The sequence below is a fragment of the Photinus pyralis genome, unplaced genomic scaffold, assembly GCF_008802855.1.
Source record: "Photinus pyralis isolate 1611_PpyrPB1 unplaced genomic scaffold, Ppyr1.3 Ppyr1.4_LG3a, whole genome shotgun sequence".
Taxonomy (NCBI): Eukaryota; Metazoa; Arthropoda; class Insecta; order Coleoptera; family Lampyridae; genus Photinus; species Photinus pyralis.
The window spans coordinates 6,305,650-6,329,341 of record NW_022170509.1 but is presented as its reverse complement, the minus strand read 5'-3'; the positions used below and the strand labels follow the sequence as shown (position 1 = coordinate 6,329,341).

Sequence of the window (23,692 nt, the reverse complement as noted above, 5' to 3'; positions counted from 1 at the left end):
TAATCTTTCAGAAAAACATATACGTACCTACAAAAAAAAAACATAAAAAAAACAATTGCCAATCTGATATTCAATAATAACGGCCAAATTAGTCAAGCAACATAGTACTGCTTTTATTTAAAATCGTGCAAACATAATATATCCCTAAAAAGCGTTACAACTGATCAGCAAGCAAATCCAGCAAGCGATCAGATTGGATAAAAACCTTGGTTCCAACTGTTGGACGGTCCCTCACCTGGCGGCTGGTCAGATATCTGATTGGTGAGTTTGAACCGGATCAGTTTTAAAATATGCAATATACTACTTTTCACCCATGCACTAAATCGTCCAATGCGAACAAACGCTTCCGCTATTTTATTTGTGTCGTTGTCTGCCGTGGTTGGAGATAGATTTGCCGAACCGAAGTTGCTCAAAAGCAAGGCCAAGAATAGATTCAAAACCTGTTACATAGAACACATTTAGGCTTTTACTAACTCCCAACATAATAGGATGTCTGGGCTAGTTTCTGTTCGCAATCGGAGCGCCACGCCATTGTTATAGTAGATGGTTTGAAGAAAAGAATTTTGAATTCTCAAATTGGTAGATAAAGGTGAACGCGAAATTTCGATAATGTTGGTCCTAAGGTCCTAAGTGAATAATTTCCTAAGGACCTAGTATTACCGTGAACCGAGGGACATTCCATTGTTTCCGGAAAATGTTTTAGTCAAATGGGAAAGAAAATATTATTTTCTTCAAACCATGTCAGGACTTACTCATGGTAAGGAATGTACATACAACAAGAGCGCATGCTCACAACCCTGGTAAGGTTTCTCTGAATTTGGCGTTTCGATTGCATACATGAGCGTCCTCAGACAGTAGTGTTCTCAATATACGTACCACAAGATTACCAATCACAACTGTTGCAAGGAAGAATGGAATACACGATACGTCACCGACTAACATACAGTCCCACATAGATTCTATCCACTCGCCGCATAGTACTCGAAACACAATCATAAATGAGTGCATAAAATCTATGAAATTCCATCTCGGTACCGCATGATCAGAAAATCGGTCAACGTTGTCTAAAATTCAAAATTACCTTAACATTTCCGAGGAGTACCATTACCTGTATAATTTTTTCCGAACAACTGCATACCCATTACGGCGAATATAAATATTATAATGCATAACACAAACGTTAGATTACCTAAAGCACCCATCGTTTTACCCATAATGGAAATGAGTAAATTTAACGTCGGCCACGATTTGGCCAATTTGAAAACCCTCAACTGAAAAGTATGTTGTTTATAATATGGTAAAAACTGCCGGGTAATTACCAAACGAAACGATCGTAAAACGGATAGTCCCTGAACGCCTTCCAAACCAAGCTCAAGAAGAGATAGAAACACGATAATAAAGTCGAAAATATTCCAGCCTTCCTGGAAGTAGTACTTTGGACTCATCGCTATTAGTTTTAAAGACGCTTCAATTCCGAACGTTGCCGTAAAAAACTAAGGCAAGCTTTACTAAAGTAGAACAAAGAGAATGTTAACTTACATAGTTTCCACTTTTAAGAGCCTTTTCGAGTTGCTTATCCATATTGTGATGGTCGAGCGCCATAAAAAGTGTATTAACAACAATGCATAGGGTTATAAACAATTCCACGAATGGGTCGAAAACTAAGAGCGATACATATTTTTGAAACGTCAGCCATGGCCAGCAACAGTCCCAAACGCATAATAAATCTATCATTTTCATTGTTGTAGCCAGCAAACGTTCTTTGACTGTTGGTTCGTCCTCTTCATCGTCGTTCGCTGAGAAATAATACACAGAAACTGTACGAAGTATTAGTAAAAGTGAAGTTGACACACTCTTTTTTGGGAAAAGAGGTTTTGTGCAAGTGGCAGCGGTGCAACAACAGCCGTTCTTAACCGTAGGTTAAGCTGGTTTAATTTCAACACTTCTGTTGCTGTGTTACGATTTTGCTGTGCAAGTAACCGTCTGTAAACGTTACATCAGCAATATCGCAAATTGGCTAACACCATCGTAATTGCTTGTTTCATTGAAATCGGTTAAGAACAAGGGTGGGATTAGGTAAAACTATGGGTAGACAGTGTGTCCATTAAGGTGACAACGAATACAGGTCAATTTTTACTTATTACAATTTTGCTTCAAGAAGCTGGCGTGAAGACTTCTTAAACTTACATTACAATATCTACACTACCGATACATATTACTTTTACTAAATTAACGTTATTATCAACCAGCAACCATATAACACTAAGGTGCAGTTGCTAGGTTTTAGCTCTAACTTAAGCAAATTGCGATGGCGTATGTGTAAAAGGGAAGGGTTAATTAAGAAAAATGTTTACCTCCATGATCACTCGTTTCACTTTGGCGTCCCGCTGCTTGCTCGATTATGTCGTTGAGAACCATCACATCTGTGAACATTTTGAAATGTGTAAAATAATTCCGTATCACCGTATACAAAAAAGAATGTTTAAGGGCAACGTACCTTTCATATCGACAAATGTTTGTCTTTGGCTACTGTCAATGAACGGATTATCCAAGTGCTTCAATTTTGTTTCACACAATCCCGTTGGACCATCCTAATGAAAAATACAGGGTCGTTGAGTTTTATTTTTACCTTAGGTCTTTGAGTAAACTAACTAAACATATCTGTGATAAATCTGTTTTGTTTAAAACGTTTTCTACTCGAGGCACTTTATTAATTAATTCCAAGTTTTTATAAATAAAAATTGTACTGACTTCATGAAATCAGAAGCAAAAGAATTCTAATTTAAAAACAAGCATAATGATAGGCGCCATATGTATTATCTAACTCGCAGATCTTCATGCCAAACTAAACTAACTTTTAATAATTGAGGAAACTCTGAAACAGCAACGACGTTGGGTGGTTGAAAGTGGGTAAGCAGTCAGTTAGATTTGCTAGGAAAACCATTTTTAATGGATTCGAGGCTTATGTTCTGTGTCTCATTAGTGGGGAATGTTACCGGGATTGATTTATTACCATAGCTCTCATTTAAGTTGTAGAGAGGAAACAAGAAAACGCAGTGATTAAAGATGGCCGTTTTCGTTAATAAGAAGCAATTTTGTAGGCGTTGATTAGTTACAAAGAGTAGTTAGGAATAACTAGAGAGAGATAGTTTTGAATTCATTCGGTTTTGGGCTAACAGCGCGATCATCCGTGCAGTTCGACGTGTTTTTATTTTTTCGAGATTCATTCAAAGTAAATTGGTGCTCTGCTACATTCGGTTCTGGGTCAGGGTAGTGCTAACCGTTGGACTCCCATAAGACAAAAAATAAAAAGAATTCGGTTCTAGATTACTCGCGCATCCTCTGTGTGGTTCAGGTTAATAGTTTTTACCAGGGTGAAAGTTGCAGTCTTTCGTGCATCAGAAAACGGGAATTTTTCTTGTAACGAAAATTTAAAAGCCGAGTTCGTGCGGTTACACTTATAAATGAATTAATTCTAACGTGCAGGGCCCTAGCCAGATTTATTCGCAAGAGCGGGCGGACGAAATAATAATTTGCCGTATTCCGCACAAGTACCACCCCCTGTACAGCTCCGATTTTCTTGGAGAATACAGTTATCTGAAATGAGTTTAGCAGAACAGTTTTTTGTAATAAGTTTACGGGGTCAGGTAAAAACGTTATCGCACGTCTAACCGCATTTTTTAAATGGATTCAATTAAAAAAAGAGGTTATTAAAGAAATATTTAAAAATCAAAAATGTTGTGTTTTTGTATTCTATATTTTTAGGATCATTTGGACTGTGTTTAATCTTTCAAAATATTTTTTCAAGCTGTTTGAATTTTGGTTGAATTTTTTTGAATTGCTTAAATCTTTTTTTTTAATCTCCATGGTGTGCTGTAGTTTAAAAAAAAGTATTTAATATGCTGTTTGTTTAGATTAAAATATACAGGGTGTTTTCTTTAAAAAAGGTGCTTAGGTCCGATAATTTTTTAAATGACCCCGTATACTTATTTTGAAAACGGTAGATTCTGCAACAATCATTTGTAATAAACACATTTCCAATAAAATAAACAAAAAAAATCATAGGATTTTATCTAAAAATCGAAAAATGCAACTTCTGCCAATAAGCCAAAAATAAAAGAGTGTATGTCAGTTTGGTTTTCAACATTGAGTTTATATCAAAAAAATACACCGAAACTGTGAGGCCATTTTTATTCTATTAGCTGCTTATAGTTAAAGAGTTGAATTGAATATTATTCAATGTCCATACCAACAACCAAATTTGGCCATCCTGTACAAAGAAAGTAATTCATACACAAACGTGAAATTGTTCAATTTTAATAGTTGACATAATTCCCAATTCCAAGCATATTTCTTCATATTTGATCATCATGCTAAACTGCGTCATATTAAGCAATTTTCAAAAGCGAGCAACGTGGGTTCCAAGAAGAGCGCTCTTGCCCCTCTCTGGCTTCGGCCCTGCTAACGTGCCAGTTTTACCGTCAATTAATTTTTTTTTTATAAAAAGGATTGTTGTCTACAGTTATCCCGACGTATATGCAACAATATCAAATTTTCGTAACAAAAATTAACCGGTCTTAAGCATGTGCATTGGAAAAAATATGAACAAAAGTGTACGAGGTTCTTTTAAGTTAATACAAAAAACAAATAGAACTTAAAAAAAGCTAGTCTTGCACTTCTGTGGTGGTTAAAAGTCTTGTTTGCCGCAATACATAAACATAGGGATTAGTTCAGAAGTTTTCCGAACCAAAAGTTCCAACGTACAGTTCGAATTGTTTAATTTTCTCGAATCATTACCGTTGTGCCAGTCTATATCATTGTCATCTGTAGAAGGACATTTTTCATATGAGATACTGTTATTTTATTTATGTAAAAATTAAGGGTTGTATATCTTTAAGAAAATCGTCGTAACTTATAACCGATTTTTGGTTTAAACTTATTTGATTTGGATTTGATATAAAAAATTTAGTTTTTTATTAAAACTTGTTTTGGGAATTTTCCAAATGAATGGGTTTAATCTGGTTAATTATAATGTGTGTCTTGCAGGAAAATTTTTCATATTGTGTTAGCATATTTACATAGACTGTGGCCACGAAAATTACTCTAGCTAGGTTGAATTACTAGCTAAAGCTGTAAATAGGAAAAGCTATAGAGAGAAGTGTAAATTGGAACTACTTCATTATTTAATTTCTACATCAATATATCCATAAGTGTACGGTTATTTTGTATGTAATTTCGTGCAATTTAATTTTCAGAAAAATAGAAAAGCAGACATTTTCAGTAAGTACGTTACTTTAGTCGTGGACCAGATCAAAAAATTTCGAGTTCATCTTTGAAAAGTTGAAATTTTATTTGAAAGAAGGGAAGATCAACCCCCTTGATATTAAAAAAAAAATAGGTAGACAATATAAATATTTTTTTTGAAATTTTTTAATAATCACCCTCACTCCACCCTAGCGTCGTCGCCGCAAACGAATCCTATTAAGATGAGTGCAAGAAATTGCGTGCATATGCGTATAGAATCTAACTGTTACTCACGTAGTCTCCCCGATGAGGTTTATGGTTAAATTCGGCATAGTTTGTGGTAGCCATTGGTGTATTTCTCATAGATCTAGATCGCAGTTGACTTTCCTTCGTCATAACTTTGCCATTTCCGCTCAATCCTCCCAGTAGGTCTCCGTGTGACGTGTAAGACATGCGCGACATATGTGATGTAAACGATGAATGACGTGAACCTGTTTGAAGGCGACGTAAAGTAAGAAGAAAGTTAGTGAAGCTACCTTACCTAAGTTAGCGTAATACATGGGAACAACCATAGCACCATTTTCTTCACTCATAGGGGTGACGGCATTGGAGTCGTCGGCATAAGGCAGGTGTTCCTGGGCATCAAGGTACGTGGACAATACCAAAGGTTTCCGATCACCAGGGGGTGCCACCATGCGCCGGTTTTGGCGCAGCGTGAACTGGTGGCTACCTCGTGAACCTCGCCGTAAATTGAAGGGCGACCCAGGAAGACTGAGACTTGCCTGAACACGTGACATGGTCTATACATGCGTGAGGTGTTGTTATCTAATATTTGGTTTAAGCGAAGAATGGTATTGTAGTAATCTAAAATACCATGCTTCCCCAAATGATATCCCTGGGAGAGCTTAATTGATCTAGTTTCACGTCCTAGGTGGCGTTGGAAACTGTTATGCGTCCAGGGACAATTGAAATAAAAATAAAGGGATTTTCTATACTACTTTCAAAAATAAATTGTGAGTATGCATTCCAGTACAGTGTGAATAAAAAGGGTAAGTGCGCGATATTTGCCTTATATTGAAAATGATATTCATTATTAGACAAACAAAGTCGAAACACTATAACTGTCATGATCTTTATTTTTACTCACTTTTGTAACTTTTTAATTCGTAAAACCTTTCTAAATCAAGAGGGGGTTCAATAAGTATCAGGACACTTACAGCGCTGACTTTCCGCATCTTGGAAGGATTAGTAGGAACTCTTCTCTGCTCACTCACGGAATCTAGTCCTTCTGATCGTATGCTCATCTTCTCCTTGTTATTATCGTCGTGGCCTTTTTCTTGCCCCACGAACAGTTCGTAGCTATGACACGAAAAATCAGAAGGAGATTTCACAATGTCTTGCGCGGCGTCGGTGACCGTTGTCGCAGGTGGAGGAGGAGGGTTATCTAACGCGTTCTGTTTAGCCCTGGCCGCTTCTTCTGCTTCCTACAGGAATCGGTTATACAATCAGTTTGATAGCTTCCGGCACCTACCCTAATAGCCTCTTCCTCTGCCGCCTCTTCCTCTTCGGCTTTCTTCTGCAACTCATCGTACGACATCGCTACTATGGCCAAGATTAAATTTACTAAATAAAACGAGCCTAAGAATATGATAACAATAAAAAACAACATATGCCAAGGTCCTGCCGATCTCAAAACCTAAAATATACACATTGGTGGAGATGTACTCTGTACTCATGGTAATAGTAACCTGTTGATATAAATTTTCCCAAAAATCCTGAGTCATTAAACGAAAAGCGGAAAGGAAAGCCCAACCAAAGGAATCGAAACTGGTATAACCATAATCGGGATTTTTACCGTAACCCTGCAGGCAAATATATCCTTCATCACACCCGCCCGCGCCCGACGAATTTCCACATAACGGATAGGCATTCTCCGAACCAAACCAGTTAGCTAAAACAGTAGTTTAGTACATTTTGTAATCTCGTGAAGAAAGGCTCACAATCGTTTTTTACAAATCGTTCCCAATTCTCATCCGTTAACGCGCCCCACGAACCATCCATAGGAAATTGCTTTATGCACTTTTGGGTCAACACACCCATGTAAATTTGTAAACCCATAAGTGCAAATACTGATAAGGAAAACATCGTTAAAATTATCACATCGCGAAGATTTTTCACAGATTCAATAACTGCTCCGACGATAGTCTTTAAACCTAAAATTATCACGTGTTCGTGCTTGTTTGTCATATTGTGTTTTTGGCGTACCTGGCACTATGGCAACGGTTTTTAGAGCACGTAACACTCTAAAAGTTCTCAAGGCAGCAAGGTTTCCAAGGTCTATACCCATTGTAACATAACTGCAAAATTCATACATAGATACTTTTCAATTGTTTTATAAATGTATAGATCTATTATTCTGTCGCTACCAAATTTGTTCTAAAAGCATTCATTTTATACATAGTTACAAACACTGCAATTCAATGAGCATGATGCATCTTTTTTATATTAAAAAATGAGGACTATTAACATCTACTAATATCCAATTAAAACAACTATCTCATTATTTCTATTACTAGTAAACTAATTTAAATTTTTAGGTTCTAGTTACATAGTACGAAAAATGGCTCAACAGTTCTGTTCTACATTTGAAACTACTACTGTATATAGTACAACAAATTAACTCACTTGTTAAATTGGATTTTAAGATCAAATAAAAAACCTATTTGACAATTAAACAAAAAGAGATCGATGGAAGTGCCCCTCCTCCCTCCCGCCCTCCCACAACCCAGACCAGGAAAACGTACCTACGGTCAATATAGTCGTGGAAATCTTGTTTTTAATACTTAATAGATTATAACTAAAAATTTAAACTTGGAAATTGTAAGAAAATGTTGTTAACTACTTCTATAGTTAAAAGTTCTAATTTCTAATCTACTCACGCTAAAGCTATGACTACGAAGTCGAGCCAGTTCCATGCATCTCTAAGGTAGGTGAATGGTTGAAGAATAAAACCTCTAGCCATCACCTTCACAGCAGACTCGAACGTGTAGATACCGGTAAATATCACTCTATAATTACACAGTCGATAATACATTTAGGCGAAAAACTCGTACACTTACTCAGTAGATTCTACGGTGGGTGTGGTGGGCATAATCATGAGTATACAATTAACAAGAATGGTTGTGATAATGAAGAGAGAAAAAAGTTGATGAACTAGGATATAAATGGCTACTCGACGGATAGGATTGAATGGATCGAGTATCCACATTGCATTTGTTGCACTAAATCTGAATATGTCCTTTCCTTTGCTGATCACTATAAAAGTCTAAAACAAGAAAATAGTATAGGAATTCGTGTTACGCTAGACAGCATTCGGATAAATCGTCATTAGGGCCTCTTAGGATAGTGCAAGAATTTCAGAATTTAATACCCTTTTGTTAAAGCGCAAATGACTACGAGGGCCATATCAACTAAACTACTAAAAATCTAATGGGACATTTTTCTATTGGTACTGTCCAAGCGTCTGTGAGTATTTTTGGGTTATCGAGTGAGTTGCTTTGATGCACGTGCAGCTATCTGCAGAACAATTGACTTTTCAAGTTTTTTAAGACGTGCTGCTGAATATCGTTTTATTGCATAATCGAATACAATTCAATCATGGCTTATTGAATAAGTTTTAAAATTGAAAATGTCTCAAGTTTCTTCAGAATAACCCTGAAGGTCAGGAATTCATTAGTTTAAATACAAAATATTCTTGTAGTAGAGATATTTTACTTAGTTCTTTGTTTTGCCGTTAGAGGTCGTCTAAGAGTTATATTTTTTATTACAATGGTTCTTTGTTTCGCAGGCGGAGGTCGTGCAGATGTTTTCCATGGTACTTCTAATTCTATCCCCTTTTATCTTGCTTGCGAGTGGTATTTCTCGCGCAGGGAAGATCCTTCCGTCATATTGGTTACATGCTCTGTTTGTACGCCATTACCTTTACTGATTTCGTGGCTCTCTCCCTAATGACAATGACGAGCGCTCAAATTTTGCGGTTAATAAAGCTCATAAATACCGATATATTTCCCATTTTTGAGTTTCTATTTGTCAAGCGTAAACTAAAAACATCATTAAGAAACCCCTAAAGCGGATCTAAAAAAATTGGGAGAGCACCTCGGTTTGACCCTAGGGGGTCATTTGATTTGACTCAATTGTTACGCAACTGTGAGTTGGTTGAATTCGATTGGTGTGAGGTAAATTGACAATAGAAAACTAAACCTCCCTCTCACTTCTGTATTTAATTGTTAACAATGTAAATCGGCACAATTGGCAGTTGGCAAGGTGTTTAAAAGGCGCTACTGCATATCGGTTGTCGTTCTTTTTAATGCGAAAGTTACTCTCCTAAGAGGCCACACCCACTCTAATTATCAATACAAGCACCAAGAAAATGTACTGTTACTGTGGATGTTACGGTACCCCAAGATAAAGATAATCTAGTTAGTGAAATTAACCAATCTAACGTCTTACCCTTTGATTACTGTAGAAAGGGTCGATGTCTTCAAGTGGTGTACTTGACAGTTCTGGGGGGAAACTGCCATGAAGTCGTACAGGTAAAGGTAGTCCCTGTTCCAGACTTTGATCAGGTTGGGGGCCTTCATCTTCGTCCTCGTCCTCATACCGAATCTGTTTAGAAAGGTTAAATCTTTAATCTCGATCGAATTATTTGGCGTTTTGATTTGTGTTCTATAAACCGCATGGTGTTTTTAAGTTGAATGGATATTCCAAAGGCTATAATTGTGACAAACACGTTTTTAACAACGAAATAAAATGAAGCGTTAACATAGTAAATAAAGGTGGGGATTCGCCGTATGTAGAGTCGCCAATGTTTTTGAGTTTTTTTGCATTTTTGCGCATACAAACTTTTCAGCTGAAGAGAAAGAAAGGAATAGAGAATAGGCAAGAACAGTACCAGTGAGCAAATACACGACGATCTTCACTTAGCTCCAGTGTTGAATTCAGGCGAGGATTTGGTAATGTCCCCATAAAATTTTTCCTCCCGGAAAATGTCTGAATTCAATACTGCTTGGTTCTGTCATGTACGTGCTCACATTCACTTGTTCTTGATTAAAGTAGACATTTTTAACTCGGCGTTTATCAGATGATAAAATAAAAAAGGAAGAAAGCAAGCTTGGAAAATTCAGAACAGACGCATGCATTTTTAATTAAATAGAAAACTGGTGTTTCATGTTGGTACTGTTTACATAAAATTGCTATGATTAGGTACAATCAATCAATACAGTGAAGTGCAAAACTCTTTGACTTGTGGAATAATTTGCTATAAATTAGCTTTCAATCGATCGAAACTTATAGCAAATATTCAGTGTGTTTTCTTCAAAAAGTGTATAAGTGGCTATCTACCCATAATATGGCAGTCATCACTATAAAGCACTGCTGCAGCTAGTGTTTCATTAACGTAAGCCTTCGCAAAAGTAATGCTTTTAATTAAATTCTACTTGTTTGCAATTAGTAATGGCGAGATTTAATTTATCTAATTGAGTTAATTACTTATTGCAACTACTAACCGCCTTCATTTATAGACGAATCTGAAAAATTTAGTTGAAAACAGTCGGATATTGATTGTGTGATTTACGTGACGCAAATGTACCTACCTACCCTGTATTGGAATTATAAATACGGTAGTGTATTGGCTACCTACATTAATCATTAAATATAATCTCGAAAATAAAACGTATTTTTCAAATGAGCGTTGAATAATTTAGATTGGCGGAAAATGTGAAATGCAAAGAGCCCAGTCTTCCAATTGGAATTTCTCAGATTCTTCCATAAGCTTCGATTTTTTAAGTTTGCGAAGGCGTTTTCATCTACCGCAATACTAAAGTGCCACTTGAATTCAGTTTTTCCTTTACTGGCTCACAAGGATAGCAAGATGATAACGTAATGCCAGCATAGAAAATACCAAATAAGCATCGTACAAACTTAAGTTGTTGCAAAAATGTAATGCAGCTGACGATTTTATAAAAATCGTCAAAAATCGAACGATTACATACGATTTTTCAAAGTAATCGTCAGAAGCATCATTGAGCTAAAAAGCGAGTGGCTTTCTGAGCTTTCTTTATTAGAAAATCTTACTTCTTTTTTCTTTTTCCTTCGTCCAAAACTGGTCTGCAATAAAGTTTAGTTTTAACATCGATAAGCAAACATCGCTGTCTATTCTACTGACACATTTCTAAAATAAAAAAGTTCGTATTCCTTCTTTTTTATATATTAAACGAAAGTGTAAAAGTAGGTACATTTTTTACGCTTTCCTTCTACAACGTGAACAATGTAAAAGTTTTCCACGGTTAATTACTTTTACAGTCATTCACGTATAATACAAAAAAACAACTGAAAACGTCAAGCGACACCATTTTAAATGCAGACTGCAAATTTGTAACCGACATCGATGTAAAAATGACCGCCAATTCCAGGGTAAATATAGCCTTATTGTTCATGAAATGGTGTTATCGGGATCATTTATATTTTGGATTAGTTTACATGTTAAATACATATACATGCAGAATTAAGCATGGCTTTATGTTACATATGTAACAGACCTGTAAAAAAGAAGAAATATTTACAAGAAAAATTAAAATTCTCAGAAAAAAGGCAATAGTGGCTACTGATTCCAAGATATATACTTACTGTTCATTCAGGTGAAAGACAGATTTACTGTGTTACTAAAAATGTTTTGGGAGTTTAGAGTGTTTTAAATGTCAACGGTTTCATATTGGAAATTTTATACACAGTTTCTTCTTGTATGGTAATCTGTCATAAATTTTACGCGTTTCTGACTCGAAAAATTTTGACATAGGGTTGAAAAGTGGACATTTGTAGTATATGATGATAAAACGGTCTCAGATGTTACCTCTCCTTCAACTCTTTTCTTTTCGAGCTCCTTCTGCTTCGCATATTCCTCGGCGATGCGAGCCTCAATGGTTGCAAGCGACTCGCGTGTGAATGGACGGAATAAGCTGCGCTCTTCTTCGGAAAGATCAGAGACGTCGAACATGTCTCCTCGCGCCTAGGCCCCCACGATACCCTGCAAAATTAATTCGTCAGTATTTGCTCAAACTTTTGACCTAAATGGTGAAGCGATTTATGAATGAATCGAGACTAGTACTAATGACGCCGCCTTTTAGAGAATGCGCAGGGTTTCGACGACGACGCCTGCATGGATTGTAAATGATTTTTAGAGAAAAACATATGGTTTCCCCGTTTATAAAAGTGTAGGGAGGCATCGGCACTTTATTATAATTATAACTACTCCTAGCTGAAGTAACCTGTAAGGCCGCGTCATTAGTTTTGCCTCTTCGATCGATAAGTATGTTTTGAGGAAAGACGCCTAGATAACTTTTATTACTCGCTCTGTCAACTACGAAACAAACTACAGATTCCTTCTACTACATTCTGATCGTAAATATATTTTGCGAATAAATACCTATTTCTTGCTTTGGATAGTATACACAAGCAAGGAAGTTAGTTACACTTCATCTCCGGTTAAGCTTTCAGGCGATAATCCAAAAAATACCTTTCAAATAATTGTGAAAGGAGATATACCGTGTGTAATCAAATGTTCAATAGAGTGCTATTGCAAAATATTTGATTTTTCGTTTCACGGAAAAGTCAAATATTGCTAACGAAACACATTGTATTCAAATTACATGGGCGTGCATTTTAACGTAGTTACGTGCTAATCCACCACCCAAACCTTTGTGTTGCTTTTATTTAACCACCTGAAGTGATTAATCAACTGCTATTTCGTTCTGAATCTCGCATTTACGTATGGACAATCGCCGCTGTTGTAAAGAGTTTGGATTTAAATTTTTTCCCTCAGAATTTATCTGGATAATTGAGCTCAACGATAATTCTAAGTAGTCCTTTTCAAGATAGCGGCGATTTCCGTCTTTTTTAACGGGGATATTGTATTAGATTAGTGAAAGCTGCTGATCGCGTTGGTTTTGGAATTAACAACCTTAAAATCATCTGTGATTGGTAGTAAGAAAGACACTAACCAATGAAAATTTAGACATCGCCATTTTAATTAATAATTCCTTACTTCGGGCGTTCAAAATTTTACTCAATAAAGGGGGAGTCGCTTTAGAAAAATTAGGAGAATTCGCATTTGGCCATTCGCGGTGAACAAGTACGATCCTCTATGAAAGAACAATTCGTGTTTTGTCATTAAAAGCGACCATTTGGTCCCGAGAATGGAAGCATTTGCGTTTTTGTCGTTGAGGTTCCTTTTCAAAGTTAAACCATTTCGAGAGGGAATCGTAATTTCCAAAAATTATGGCTCGTAGAGAAACTTAATGTGACATTTAGTGGCAATACGCAAAATTAATACCTTAGGATTGTGGTGGTACATATGGTAGCTGATACGCATCACAGCTTAAGTGTCACAACACCAACAATTGGATACAAGCATTTCCCATTATACATTTTGACATGCATGGAAAGAAGACACCCAAGCAACAATAGCAGAAATTGTGTACGGACCAAACGTCAAACTCCCAGGCGAGCTGCTCAGAGACAAACAACCACAAGAGCAAATGGAACCGACAACATACGAGAATACATCAGTAAGAGCCAATTCGTTCGAACCACAATACGGAACGACAAATTCATCAGAATTGACACACTTAAAAAACCATTGCAAACTCCGTAAAAAGGGTACTCTGTAATAAAGCGGAGCCTAACAACTTTTGCGATACGAAAAAGTGGCAAAGATATCGCAATATTGGCAGATAAGAGTCAAACGACCAGAAGCCGAAGAGAAATTAAAAAAACCTTAAGATTCCAGTGACTCCTTCACCAGCAAGGGGGTAATCAGTTGGTACAAATGGTAGCGGATACGCATCCACCCACGGCGTGATTTCAACAAAATTAATACAGCGTTTTGTCCACGCTGTGTGAAAAATCATCCCTACCCTGGGTTTAATTAAGATAAACCATTTTAAGGCAGAGTTAAACTTAAACTCATCATATTTTGCAAAGGAACATTTTTGCATTAATTGAAATAAGTATACACTGTTGAAAAGAGACTTTTTCTTTTTGTCTATCTGTGAAATTTGTGGCTGCGGTCCTAATTAAAAAGTTGCAAATTTCCTGGTCAGTAAGAACGATCACAACCTCCAACTTTTCGCTATTTTCGAAATTTCACCCGGACTCTACAATTTGAAAGAGAGTAGCATTTAGTCACCTCCTATCCAGCCATTTCTTACACAAATAACATCAAAAATAAAATATTTTCGTAAAGATCACGTTAGAATTTTTTTTTTTTTAAATTTAATTTGTGTGCCTCGACTACTAGTGGCCATTGGCACGTCTACAAGTACCTTTACTTACAATGCACGTATTCTAATAATATTTCGCTTATTAGACTATTATATAAAGTTGTACAAGTTTGTATCTCTTAGAAAGTTTAGTACGTTTATAATACTTTTCGGTAATGAGAGGTCTTTTTTAAGGTCCATTCCAATATGGTACTTGCTTCGGATTTCCAGTTGCAGTGGACACTGTGAGAGGAAGTGGTTCACGGACAAAGGCTCGTTGCATTCACAATATGGAGGGTCTTGATTTTCAAAAAGGTATCCATGGGTTTTCCTTGTGTGACCAATCCTCAACCTTCGAATTATGACTGTATTTTTCCTATTCATTGAGGGTAGATTAGTGGTCATTATTGTAGGCTGAATTTCGGATAACTTGGTGTTGGAAAAGCTCCAAGCATTTTGCCACTTACTGATGATTGACTCTCTTAGGCAGCTCTGCAGGTCAGTATGTAGCTGCATTTGCTCAGTAGTCAGGTCCATGTTTAGGGATTCTTTTGCAGCCCGATCAGCACTTTCGTTTCCACTTATGCCAACGTGGGAGGGTGACCAGACAATATTTACTAAAACGTTTCTGGCAGCAAGCTGATGATAGCGGTCGTGTACTTTTGTGCTAAGAAATTTTTAGTATATATGTTTTCTATGGAGCGAATTGCAGAAAGAGAATCAGTACATACAGTGACGATTTTACTGTCTCCCGTAATTGTTTCAAGCGCCATTAATATTCCATACAGTTCCCCAGTATGAACGCTGCACAAGCTTGGTAATAAGTATCTTGCTATTATTGAGTCTGTTGTGGTGACTGAGCAGCTAACCCCTTTGTTTGATATTATTTTAACCACGGATTTGCACTCAAACTAAATTCAAAGATTCAAGTAAAAAGGGAAAAGATCCGTTTCTCAATAAATGATTTTGCTTTCATTTCGGGAATCTATTTGAACATTTTATTGATAGAATCCAGGCATGGAATAGAAAACTCCATTTCATTGCGGATTTGCGTTACAAATTCGAGGAGTATGTAACTCTAAACCTATTACGTTGTATTTAAAATTTAGCAAAAACGAATAATGCCGCAGATCTACCAGAAGGGGACGTTTTCTAATAAATGTTGGCAAAGGACGAATTCCCGCAGATTGACGGGAAAAAGACGATTTCTAATACACTTGTCTGGTTACATACTTTTTTTATAACTAATTCATAAAGATCCCTATGCGTAAAATTTGATTGAGAAAGTAGAAAGTTGAACAAAAGTTGCGAATACGTCCTATAAAAAATCACCCAAGACTCAAAACAAAATTCATTCATTCAAATTCAAAATTAAATTATGATTTAATTAGTGAATCAAGGGTAAATTATTAATGTAAACAAAACCGCGGATTGAGTAAGTAAACTGTTGGGTAGATTTTTGTTTGGAAAGTGCTCGAAGTTCTTCAGATAGCGGTCCCTGAAGCAGTTCTCTTGTGTAGGTATTGATTATATTAACATCTCCATTATTGTATCGATCCTTAGATACAGCTTTTGTTACATTGTTTAGGTCATTAAAACGACGAAGGCCAATTCATTTTCCGTAAACAAATTCGAAATAAAGCTCGAGTTGAGCCCGTATTGATATTATTGTTTTTTTTTTAACTTATTCCCAAAGAATTTCTAAATAAATGAAAGTGAAAAACATCGAATTCTGAAAAATGTGACTTCTTCTGTCTTCAGGTGGTATGAAATTCACAGTCATTTACACTTTAGGTCAGATTATAAACTCTGAAAAGTTGTCTACTTCATTTTTCTTCGTGAATTTTTGCATTTTCCACGGATCCTTTTCACTGGGCGCGTAAGTAATTGATTTTTGTTAGTACAAGGCACCAGCACTTAGCATTTATAGTTAGCGTACACAAGGATTTTTGTAATTTTGTTAGCGGTTAAATGTTGAAAAATGAACCTTGAACCCAGGAGGGTACAGGTCTAAAAATGATCCATGGTGAGAATAATCCATGACAAAATCAAGTAACATTCGGGACGAAAGAATTTTACACGACGATTTGGGAATGAACAAAGTGTCCCCTGGACTGTTTCACAGGTTCCTCACACCAAAACAGAAACTTGTCAGGGAAATTTGGACCACTTTCCAACATAATTGACGCACAGGACGGATTCCTTGTATTTGTGGTGTTAACAAAACAACATATTTATTGTAGAAATCGCTGCGTTTGTTATTGGAATTTCCGAATTCCAAAGGTCCGTTTGCATTTTTTTCAAAACGTCAATTATGGAGTCTAGGGGCGAATTTCCCTGGCAGCGAGTCCTCCTGGTGGTGAATATTCGGGGCGCACACTTATAATTAGAAACTTGAAGAATACTCTACCGGAGTGAATTTTCAAGGGAGTAGAGATTTCGAGGACGAATTCTAGCGTGCAAATTTTCTGGGAGCGTGCTCAGCATAAGGTTTTTCAGGGAGATTATTAACCTGCCTTGAATTTTCCTGGGTTGTATGTTTACGGGTAAATATTTCGAGAGCCAGTTCTGGCGAGTGAATTTTGTAGAGACGAATTTCTAGGTGGCAACGTTCCGAGGGTCTGGGAGTTTTTCGACGTGAATTTAAATTACGTGGTAGTAATGTTATACCTTCAAAAATTAAATTTTCGCTGAACATGCATTGCATTTTCTTGGGGGCAAATTTACCTGGCACTAGTCATTTAAGTGTGAATATTTCGGAGAGAACGAATTTTCCTGAAATCGAGTTTTCTTCGTGGCGAATATTTCCGCGGAGAATTTACCGAAAACCAGTTTTTAAGGGTTAATATTTTGAAGATTACCTTAACGACAAATTTACCTGGAGCAAATATTTCTAGGGCGAGTTCTAATAAGCGGTTTTTCCGGCGACGAATTTACCTGAAATCGATCACTCTAGTCATCTCTCTGATTCCCTCATTTTGGGTCCTATTCTTTGCATTCCCATTTCGGCTACATTCAACTCACTCCAGTGTGCTATCAGCATTTTTCTTGCTGTTCTAAGCAACGAAAATTGCTGATCAAAGGCATGCATGGCTACAAACACCAATTGTAGGTCCCTTCTTCCCCTATTTTTCAAGTACCTACCTCAAGCCAAACAGTGCGGAGGCAGTTCCGGAATTAATCCAAATTGATTTTCCTGTATTGCCGCTTCCATCCCTACCCTTTTCTCCTGCTATACCTTCAGAGTAGGTCAAACTGACACTAACCGTTCCCGGTATATTTATTCACTTTTGCTTCATAACTGCCTTTTTCTCACACTCGAGTTTGAGATATTCCCATTTCTTTAACTTCACCGAGGAATACATTTCGCCTAGAACTTTCACATTTCGTTTGCGAGTAATACGTCACTCCATTTTCGAGATATTCAAATTTTAACCCTGGCAACAGATGCGCCGAATCCAGAACTATAACTTTTCGTTTGGTGAGTGCCCTTTTTGGATACTGCGCTCGAGATACTCTTATTTGAAGGTTTGACCCTATGAAAGATACCAATTGATTTTACTTGAGTTTTAAAGATTTTTGGTTGCATAACAATGTAACTAGTGTTGCAACACAAAGCAAAGAAAGATCTACTTCCCATTGTGCAAAGTACACAGATCACTTTCCATTTAGTCATTAGTTATTGTAAATGGATTTTTTTCTGTTTTTCTTATTCTTCAATATATACAAGGAGCATAGCGAGTTCGTAAATATTTTTTACCCCTCGAATTGTTGCCTAGGACATGCTGATGAACATGAGAGGAAGTATGTATTTTAGGGAATTTAATGGAGAGGTGTGGTGAGACCTTTACAACAATCTGATTCTATGGAAATTGAGAGAAGCTTGAGAGGGGCCTGAAGACTGTTTGAGGAGAAATTGAAGAGGATTTAATAGGAGCAAATTTTAAGACGATTATGGGGTGGGATAATGAATTCTACAGAAACCTAATGGGAAGGAGGTTGAGAAGAGATTGAGGAAAGACTACAACTTGAAAGCAATTGAGGGAAGCTTAGGGGGATTATCAGGAGAATTTGAGTAGTACTTGAGAAAAATTGTAGGGGCACTTGAGAAGAAAAAGTGAAGAAGGGAGGAACAATAAATTTCAAGGAAAGTTGATGGGGAAAATTCATACGAACTTGAGAAGAACATGAGGGGTATCGATTCCATCCGTACTAAATCCATCGATAATCGGTTAAATTGGTACTTCTTTGGTCAAAAATGTCAAAGAAGTATTTCCATAAATAATAAAGTTGGCATTGCGCAGGCATAGGCGCAGGCTGTGCATGCGCACATCTAATTTTGACTATATGCGATATGTTTGCCTTTACTAGAAGTATCTGTGGTTAAATTTAAGCAAAATATATTAATAAATAAGAAAGTGGATATTGCGCAGCCTGCACATGCGCATATTAATCGGCAAGATTTTTCTTTGGAAAATGCGCTAAACAGCTCATCGCCACGAAATTTTACTCGCGTTGCTGGTTTCACACCTAAAATGACCTATTTGAGACCGCTGGCTTTTCGGTCGAATGCATTCAAAATCGCAAAAAACACGACAACCCTTTTTCGCCACCCACTACCGCAGCATCTGGAATTTTCTTTTCTCATTTTGTTAGAAGTGCCGAACCGTAATCGCTGAGCTCTCACTTCAATGTCAGGACTTGTTTTCCTTAAACGTTAATCGGGAGTAGCCCCGCGACGATCGTACGTGCGTGCCTTACTCATCTCGCGACTGCGAACGTTAGAATTATGGCGCACTTCCGATTTTTAAGCGCCGTGACCGTCGAAAATTCATCCCTTCGGCATTCGAAACGAAACGGAGCAAGCACATTTATTTCCCCAAAAATGTTTTACATTACGGTAGAGGGCATTTCAAGATACATTCGGGGATTGGAAAACGCCCAAAAAGGATCTAAAATTTCGTCGACAAATTTATCATTCCAGTTTCGAGATCGTCTAATTTATCCGCGAGTTGCTCATAATTTATTCTTTGACCTCTAGTAATGTATGGCAAAATGACAGATTTTTATGGTTTCAATCTGTTCTTTGCCAGAAAGGAATATTAATGAAATTAACAAAATTAAAACGGAAACGTATTGAACGACGCGAAATAAGGGATTTTTCTTAGAATTTATAGAGAAATCTGAAGGAAAACGCAGCCAGGTATTTGTGTAATAAAAGGAAAAGGGAGGGTTAGCTGTTTCATAACCACCAGAATTCTCTCCTCATTCCAGGAAACCTTTTCTATCAATTTTTGCGCTGAAAACTGCGCTTTCGATTTTTCTGTGGTGGGGATCCACTGTATCGATTCTTGTTTTGTTGAGGGATTCTAATGATACAGCCAGGTTTTATCGCCAGTGATAATTTTTAAAAAAAAAATGTTTTAAAGCATTTCAATTTTAAATTTTCTCCCTGGCAAGTTTCTGTTCTGGGAAGCCATCTTCATTCCCCATTATTAAGATCTTGATCACTTTAAATAAATTCACCTTAGTGAATGATATCGACATTTTTCACGATCCCCTAATTGTAATAATAACTCAAACTAATGTATGTTCAGAGCCCCAGTGCCATTTAATTGGATTTTCTTTAATTAGGTCGAGTGGTGTAAAATAATTCTTCGTATTGTTTTATATTAAGGTAATTTACCAAGGGGTGCAATTTTAATGCTTGCCCTAGGCGCCAATTGAGCATGCTACTTCACTGGGGAAATCAATGATTTTTCACTTAAACTTTGGTTCCAAAATGTCTCCTAGCTACACTCCAAAACGCTCCAAAATTTTCTGTTCCGTTCTAATTTTTCCCAGCAACTATAACATAATAAGGCGAAACTAACGACATTCCCATAAATTTTCGACTTTTTTGAAATCCAAAAAATTCCAGTTAAAGTTCAACTTGAATAACGAAAAAATTTGGCATCTTTTTGAAAATCAGTACACATCTGTACTCAACTCTATTATTCAATAAACTCATACGTACGACTGCCAGTTTCTCCAGCTGCACCAAGTTTTGAAAATGTGTCTTTTGGGAGATCCATCAAAGTTTATGATTTCGGAATACCATTTTTTTATGTTCATATTCTAAGGGACACATTTTATAAGAGTAATTTTTACTCTGTCTATATCATATGCATCTATAAGATCTATGGTTAGGTGCAAGAACAACCTGAGGCGGAACCTCGACAAATAAAGACGTGTTAGTATTATTACTATAATTATATTTATTTTTTATTTTTATTTGTTTTTTTAATTATTTTTTAAATTTTTTTTATTTGTGGAATTTCAAAAGATATTTACGTTCTTGATCGTTATCCGTTACAATTTATCCATTCGCACTATTAGACTACCTTCCATAATGTTTGCTAAACAGCACCAGAAACAAATTATGTGTATTGTTAACAAAAAAATGAAGTTGTCGATTTGGTTTTCTAAATGAGTGCATTGGTTAATCTCGAGTAAGACCAAAGCTAATCTAAAATAGGAGAGGCAAGACGCAAAATCGCAGTGGGTAGCCAACGACTCCTTCTCAATATAAATATTTAAGACTGTTAATTAATTAATGACGTTCTGAAAGTGAAACTTTATAATAAATAAACCACGTAATAAAATTTACGTCAAACGGTGCTATTGTGTCAAAAACCAATATAACAATACATTTGACAGCATTGTCAAAATGCATCTGAGGGTACGGTTAAAGCACGTATATTTCCCGAGATATTAAAAAAAAGGTGGGCGGTTTTGACCCTCGTCCTGTGTGCAGATAATTCGCGCTCGGACAAATTCCATACCTATAATTCGCATTAGGAAACTCACTTACACGATATTTTGATATCCATGAAATTTCACACCCATACAATTCGCTCCCGGATAATTCGCCCGTGTGATGCAGTGGAGTAAAAGTTCACAAAAAAAAAATAAACCCAATAAATAAATAAAATAAAAATTTACATTCTGATAATTCGTGCCTGGGTAATTCGCAATTGGACAGTTCGCTTTCAAGCTATTTCGAAGGACTTTCCACACCCGGACATTTCCCGCTTGAACAATTCGCATCCTGATAATTTGCTCGCAAGGTATTTCGAAACCCTGGACATTTCCCACCTATATAATTGTCTAGGATTTCGCTAGGGTATCAAAGGAAAATCACACTTTTGTTTACTTCTTAAAGATGCGCTAAACATACATTTTCCAAGATAATAATTATTAAATAATTCAAGAAATCCGCCATTCGATTAGTTGTTAATCGAAAAAAATGTAATTATGGATCTATTCTTTCGAATAACTTCATTAGTGTATTTAACCTCGAAATAAAATCTTATGGTTTTTTGAAAAACATCTATAATTTAAAATACATGCTGTATCTCAAGGTAAGCATAAAGTGTTAGAGAAACGTGCTATTACAGGGCGGACCTTTAAATTTGGGAGTCTTTTTACATCTAACTATCAAGTATATATGCTGTTATTCGGTATAAAATCGAAACAAATCAAGGCTTTTTCTAAATAAATTTCATTTTAGATCTGCTCCTCTGAAATCTCAAAATGTCCTCTTTCCTTGATTTTTTTCTCAGTGGTCATAAAATATGCACGGGTCACGATCACGAAATATTTCCAAAGTATTTGATTGTATCAATTTCTGATTCAGACTCACATTTTTTTTTCACTGTAAAATCGGAGTCGGAGTCGAATCAAGTAATGTTTCCGTACAGAAAACCTTTCGAAGACCTTAAAAGACGCTGAACAGTAACCTCAAAAGAACATGAGAAGAACAATGAGATGTTTGATGGAAAATGCAAAATAACGGATTTGAAATGGCCCTACGAGGATGTGATGGGAATGTGAGGTAAATGGAAATAATAAATCTGAGGATAATTTGTAGAGGACCGCGAGCACAATTTAAAGAAGAATCGAATTTGTTTATTTAAATTCGGATTTATTTGTTCTTTATATCGTCACATATTTCTTATATAATTTCTATTATTCATTATTCAAGGGCTAAATGAATATCATCCGCTTTGGGAAATCGCGTGGCAAAATCTCTGGAAAACGCTTTAAGGGCATGTGCGTTCCAGATCCTTCAGAACAATAAAAACTTTTCGCCCTGAAATACCTTGTATTACACCGTAACGCACTTAGATGGCTTTTAAAGTAGGTACTCCGTGAAAGCCATCTAATGCATGGTAATGCAAAGAATTTATACCTTCTTTTTATATAGCCTTTAGAAGTATTTAGGTCATTCTCGTATACTTCTGGAAATGGCTTAGCTGGCTCTAAAAACTACCTTAAGTGACTGTGAAAATCTTTCACATGCTCTGTCTGTAAAAAAAACTGTAGAATGCGGTTTAGTCTTTTTAGTGATTTTAGGGCCTTCTAGCCGTTTCCAAATTCTGTTAAGCGCTCCCACAGCATTAAGATGGCTTGAACCACCTAAACAGTTCTGGCAGACACTTAGAAATGTGGAAAGGATTGGGACGGATCCGAATACGTTACTTTTTATTCTACGTCAGCATTAGAATGATTTCTTTAATTGTTGTTCAGGTCAATAATATTCAGGTAAAAGGTAAAAACGTAATAGAGAAAAGTTGCGCATTTAGAGCCGAATATTTGAAGAGATTTTTGAAAACGAATGACACTTCCTCATTGCAACTTTTCCACCTTACAAACTGACATGGTTTGATTTTAAGACCGAAGTTTCGGTTTTTTGTGGCCATCATCAACCATATTTATTTAAATACGCTATCTCGTCAATTTTGAAGAAAAGAAACATTGACTAAAGGCTACCACCTTACTCTAAGGTAACATTTGGATAAAAATATAGATCCTGGAGAAATCTGTATTCTGGTGTTCTGGTGTGTAATGTAAAAGTTTGTAAAAACAATCCCGAACTTTTTGTACGGGGGATTTCAAGTTTACGAGGTTTTTCAAATCAGGCGTTTGATGTAACTAAGGTCAGACGTGTACAGTTTCACGAACTTTCCGTCGTCATAGTGAACTCCTTGTATATGCAGGTGCAGCGTCTGCTAAGATCCTGTCGTTTTAATTTGCCATTAGTTATGAAAAATGGCTTTAATTATCAATGAATCTCAAAAATTGGCCATTAA

At 36.4% G+C, this 23,692-nt stretch overlaps 1 protein-coding gene across 16 annotated transcripts in view; it reads right to left on the bottom strand.

Annotated features, from left to right (window-relative positions):
- The window catches only part of LOC116166288 (sodium channel protein para), a 61,965-nt gene that overhangs the window by 11,861 nt on the left and 26,412 nt on the right, over positions 1 to 23,692 (bottom strand). For 2 of the 16 annotated variants that reach the window (XM_031481196.1, XM_031481199.1), the window contains exons 2-20: positions 12,152 to 12,325; positions 11,377 to 11,409; positions 9,754 to 9,909; positions 8,364 to 8,569; positions 8,184 to 8,312; positions 7,510 to 7,601; positions 7,245 to 7,457; positions 6,993 to 7,195; positions 6,776 to 6,940; positions 6,462 to 6,728; positions 5,786 to 6,044; positions 5,539 to 5,735; positions 2,498 to 2,591; positions 2,355 to 2,423; positions 1,540 to 1,817; positions 1,320 to 1,493; positions 1,109 to 1,271; positions 877 to 1,064; positions 206 to 440 (exon numbers count right to left, since the gene is read on the bottom strand). In XM_031481196.1, coding sequence (XP_031337056.1) covers positions 206 to 440; positions 877 to 1,064; positions 1,109 to 1,271; positions 1,320 to 1,493; positions 1,540 to 1,817; positions 2,355 to 2,423; positions 2,498 to 2,591; positions 5,539 to 5,735; positions 5,786 to 6,044; positions 6,462 to 6,728; positions 6,776 to 6,940; positions 6,993 to 7,195; positions 7,245 to 7,457; positions 7,510 to 7,601; positions 8,184 to 8,312; positions 8,364 to 8,569; positions 9,754 to 9,909; positions 11,377 to 11,409; positions 12,152 to 12,295 — 3,265 coding nt within the window. In that variant the 5' untranslated portion in view covers positions 12,296 to 12,325. The remainder of the gene's footprint in view (positions 1 to 205; positions 441 to 876; positions 1,065 to 1,108; positions 1,272 to 1,319; positions 1,494 to 1,539; positions 1,818 to 2,354; positions 2,424 to 2,497; positions 2,592 to 5,538; positions 5,736 to 5,785; positions 6,045 to 6,461; positions 6,729 to 6,775; positions 6,941 to 6,992; positions 7,196 to 7,244; positions 7,458 to 7,509; positions 7,602 to 8,183; positions 8,313 to 8,363; positions 8,570 to 9,753; positions 9,910 to 11,376; positions 11,410 to 12,151; positions 12,326 to 23,692) is intronic. The other 14 variants (XM_031481197.1, XM_031481203.1, XM_031481200.1 and 11 more) reach the window with 9 other exon arrangements.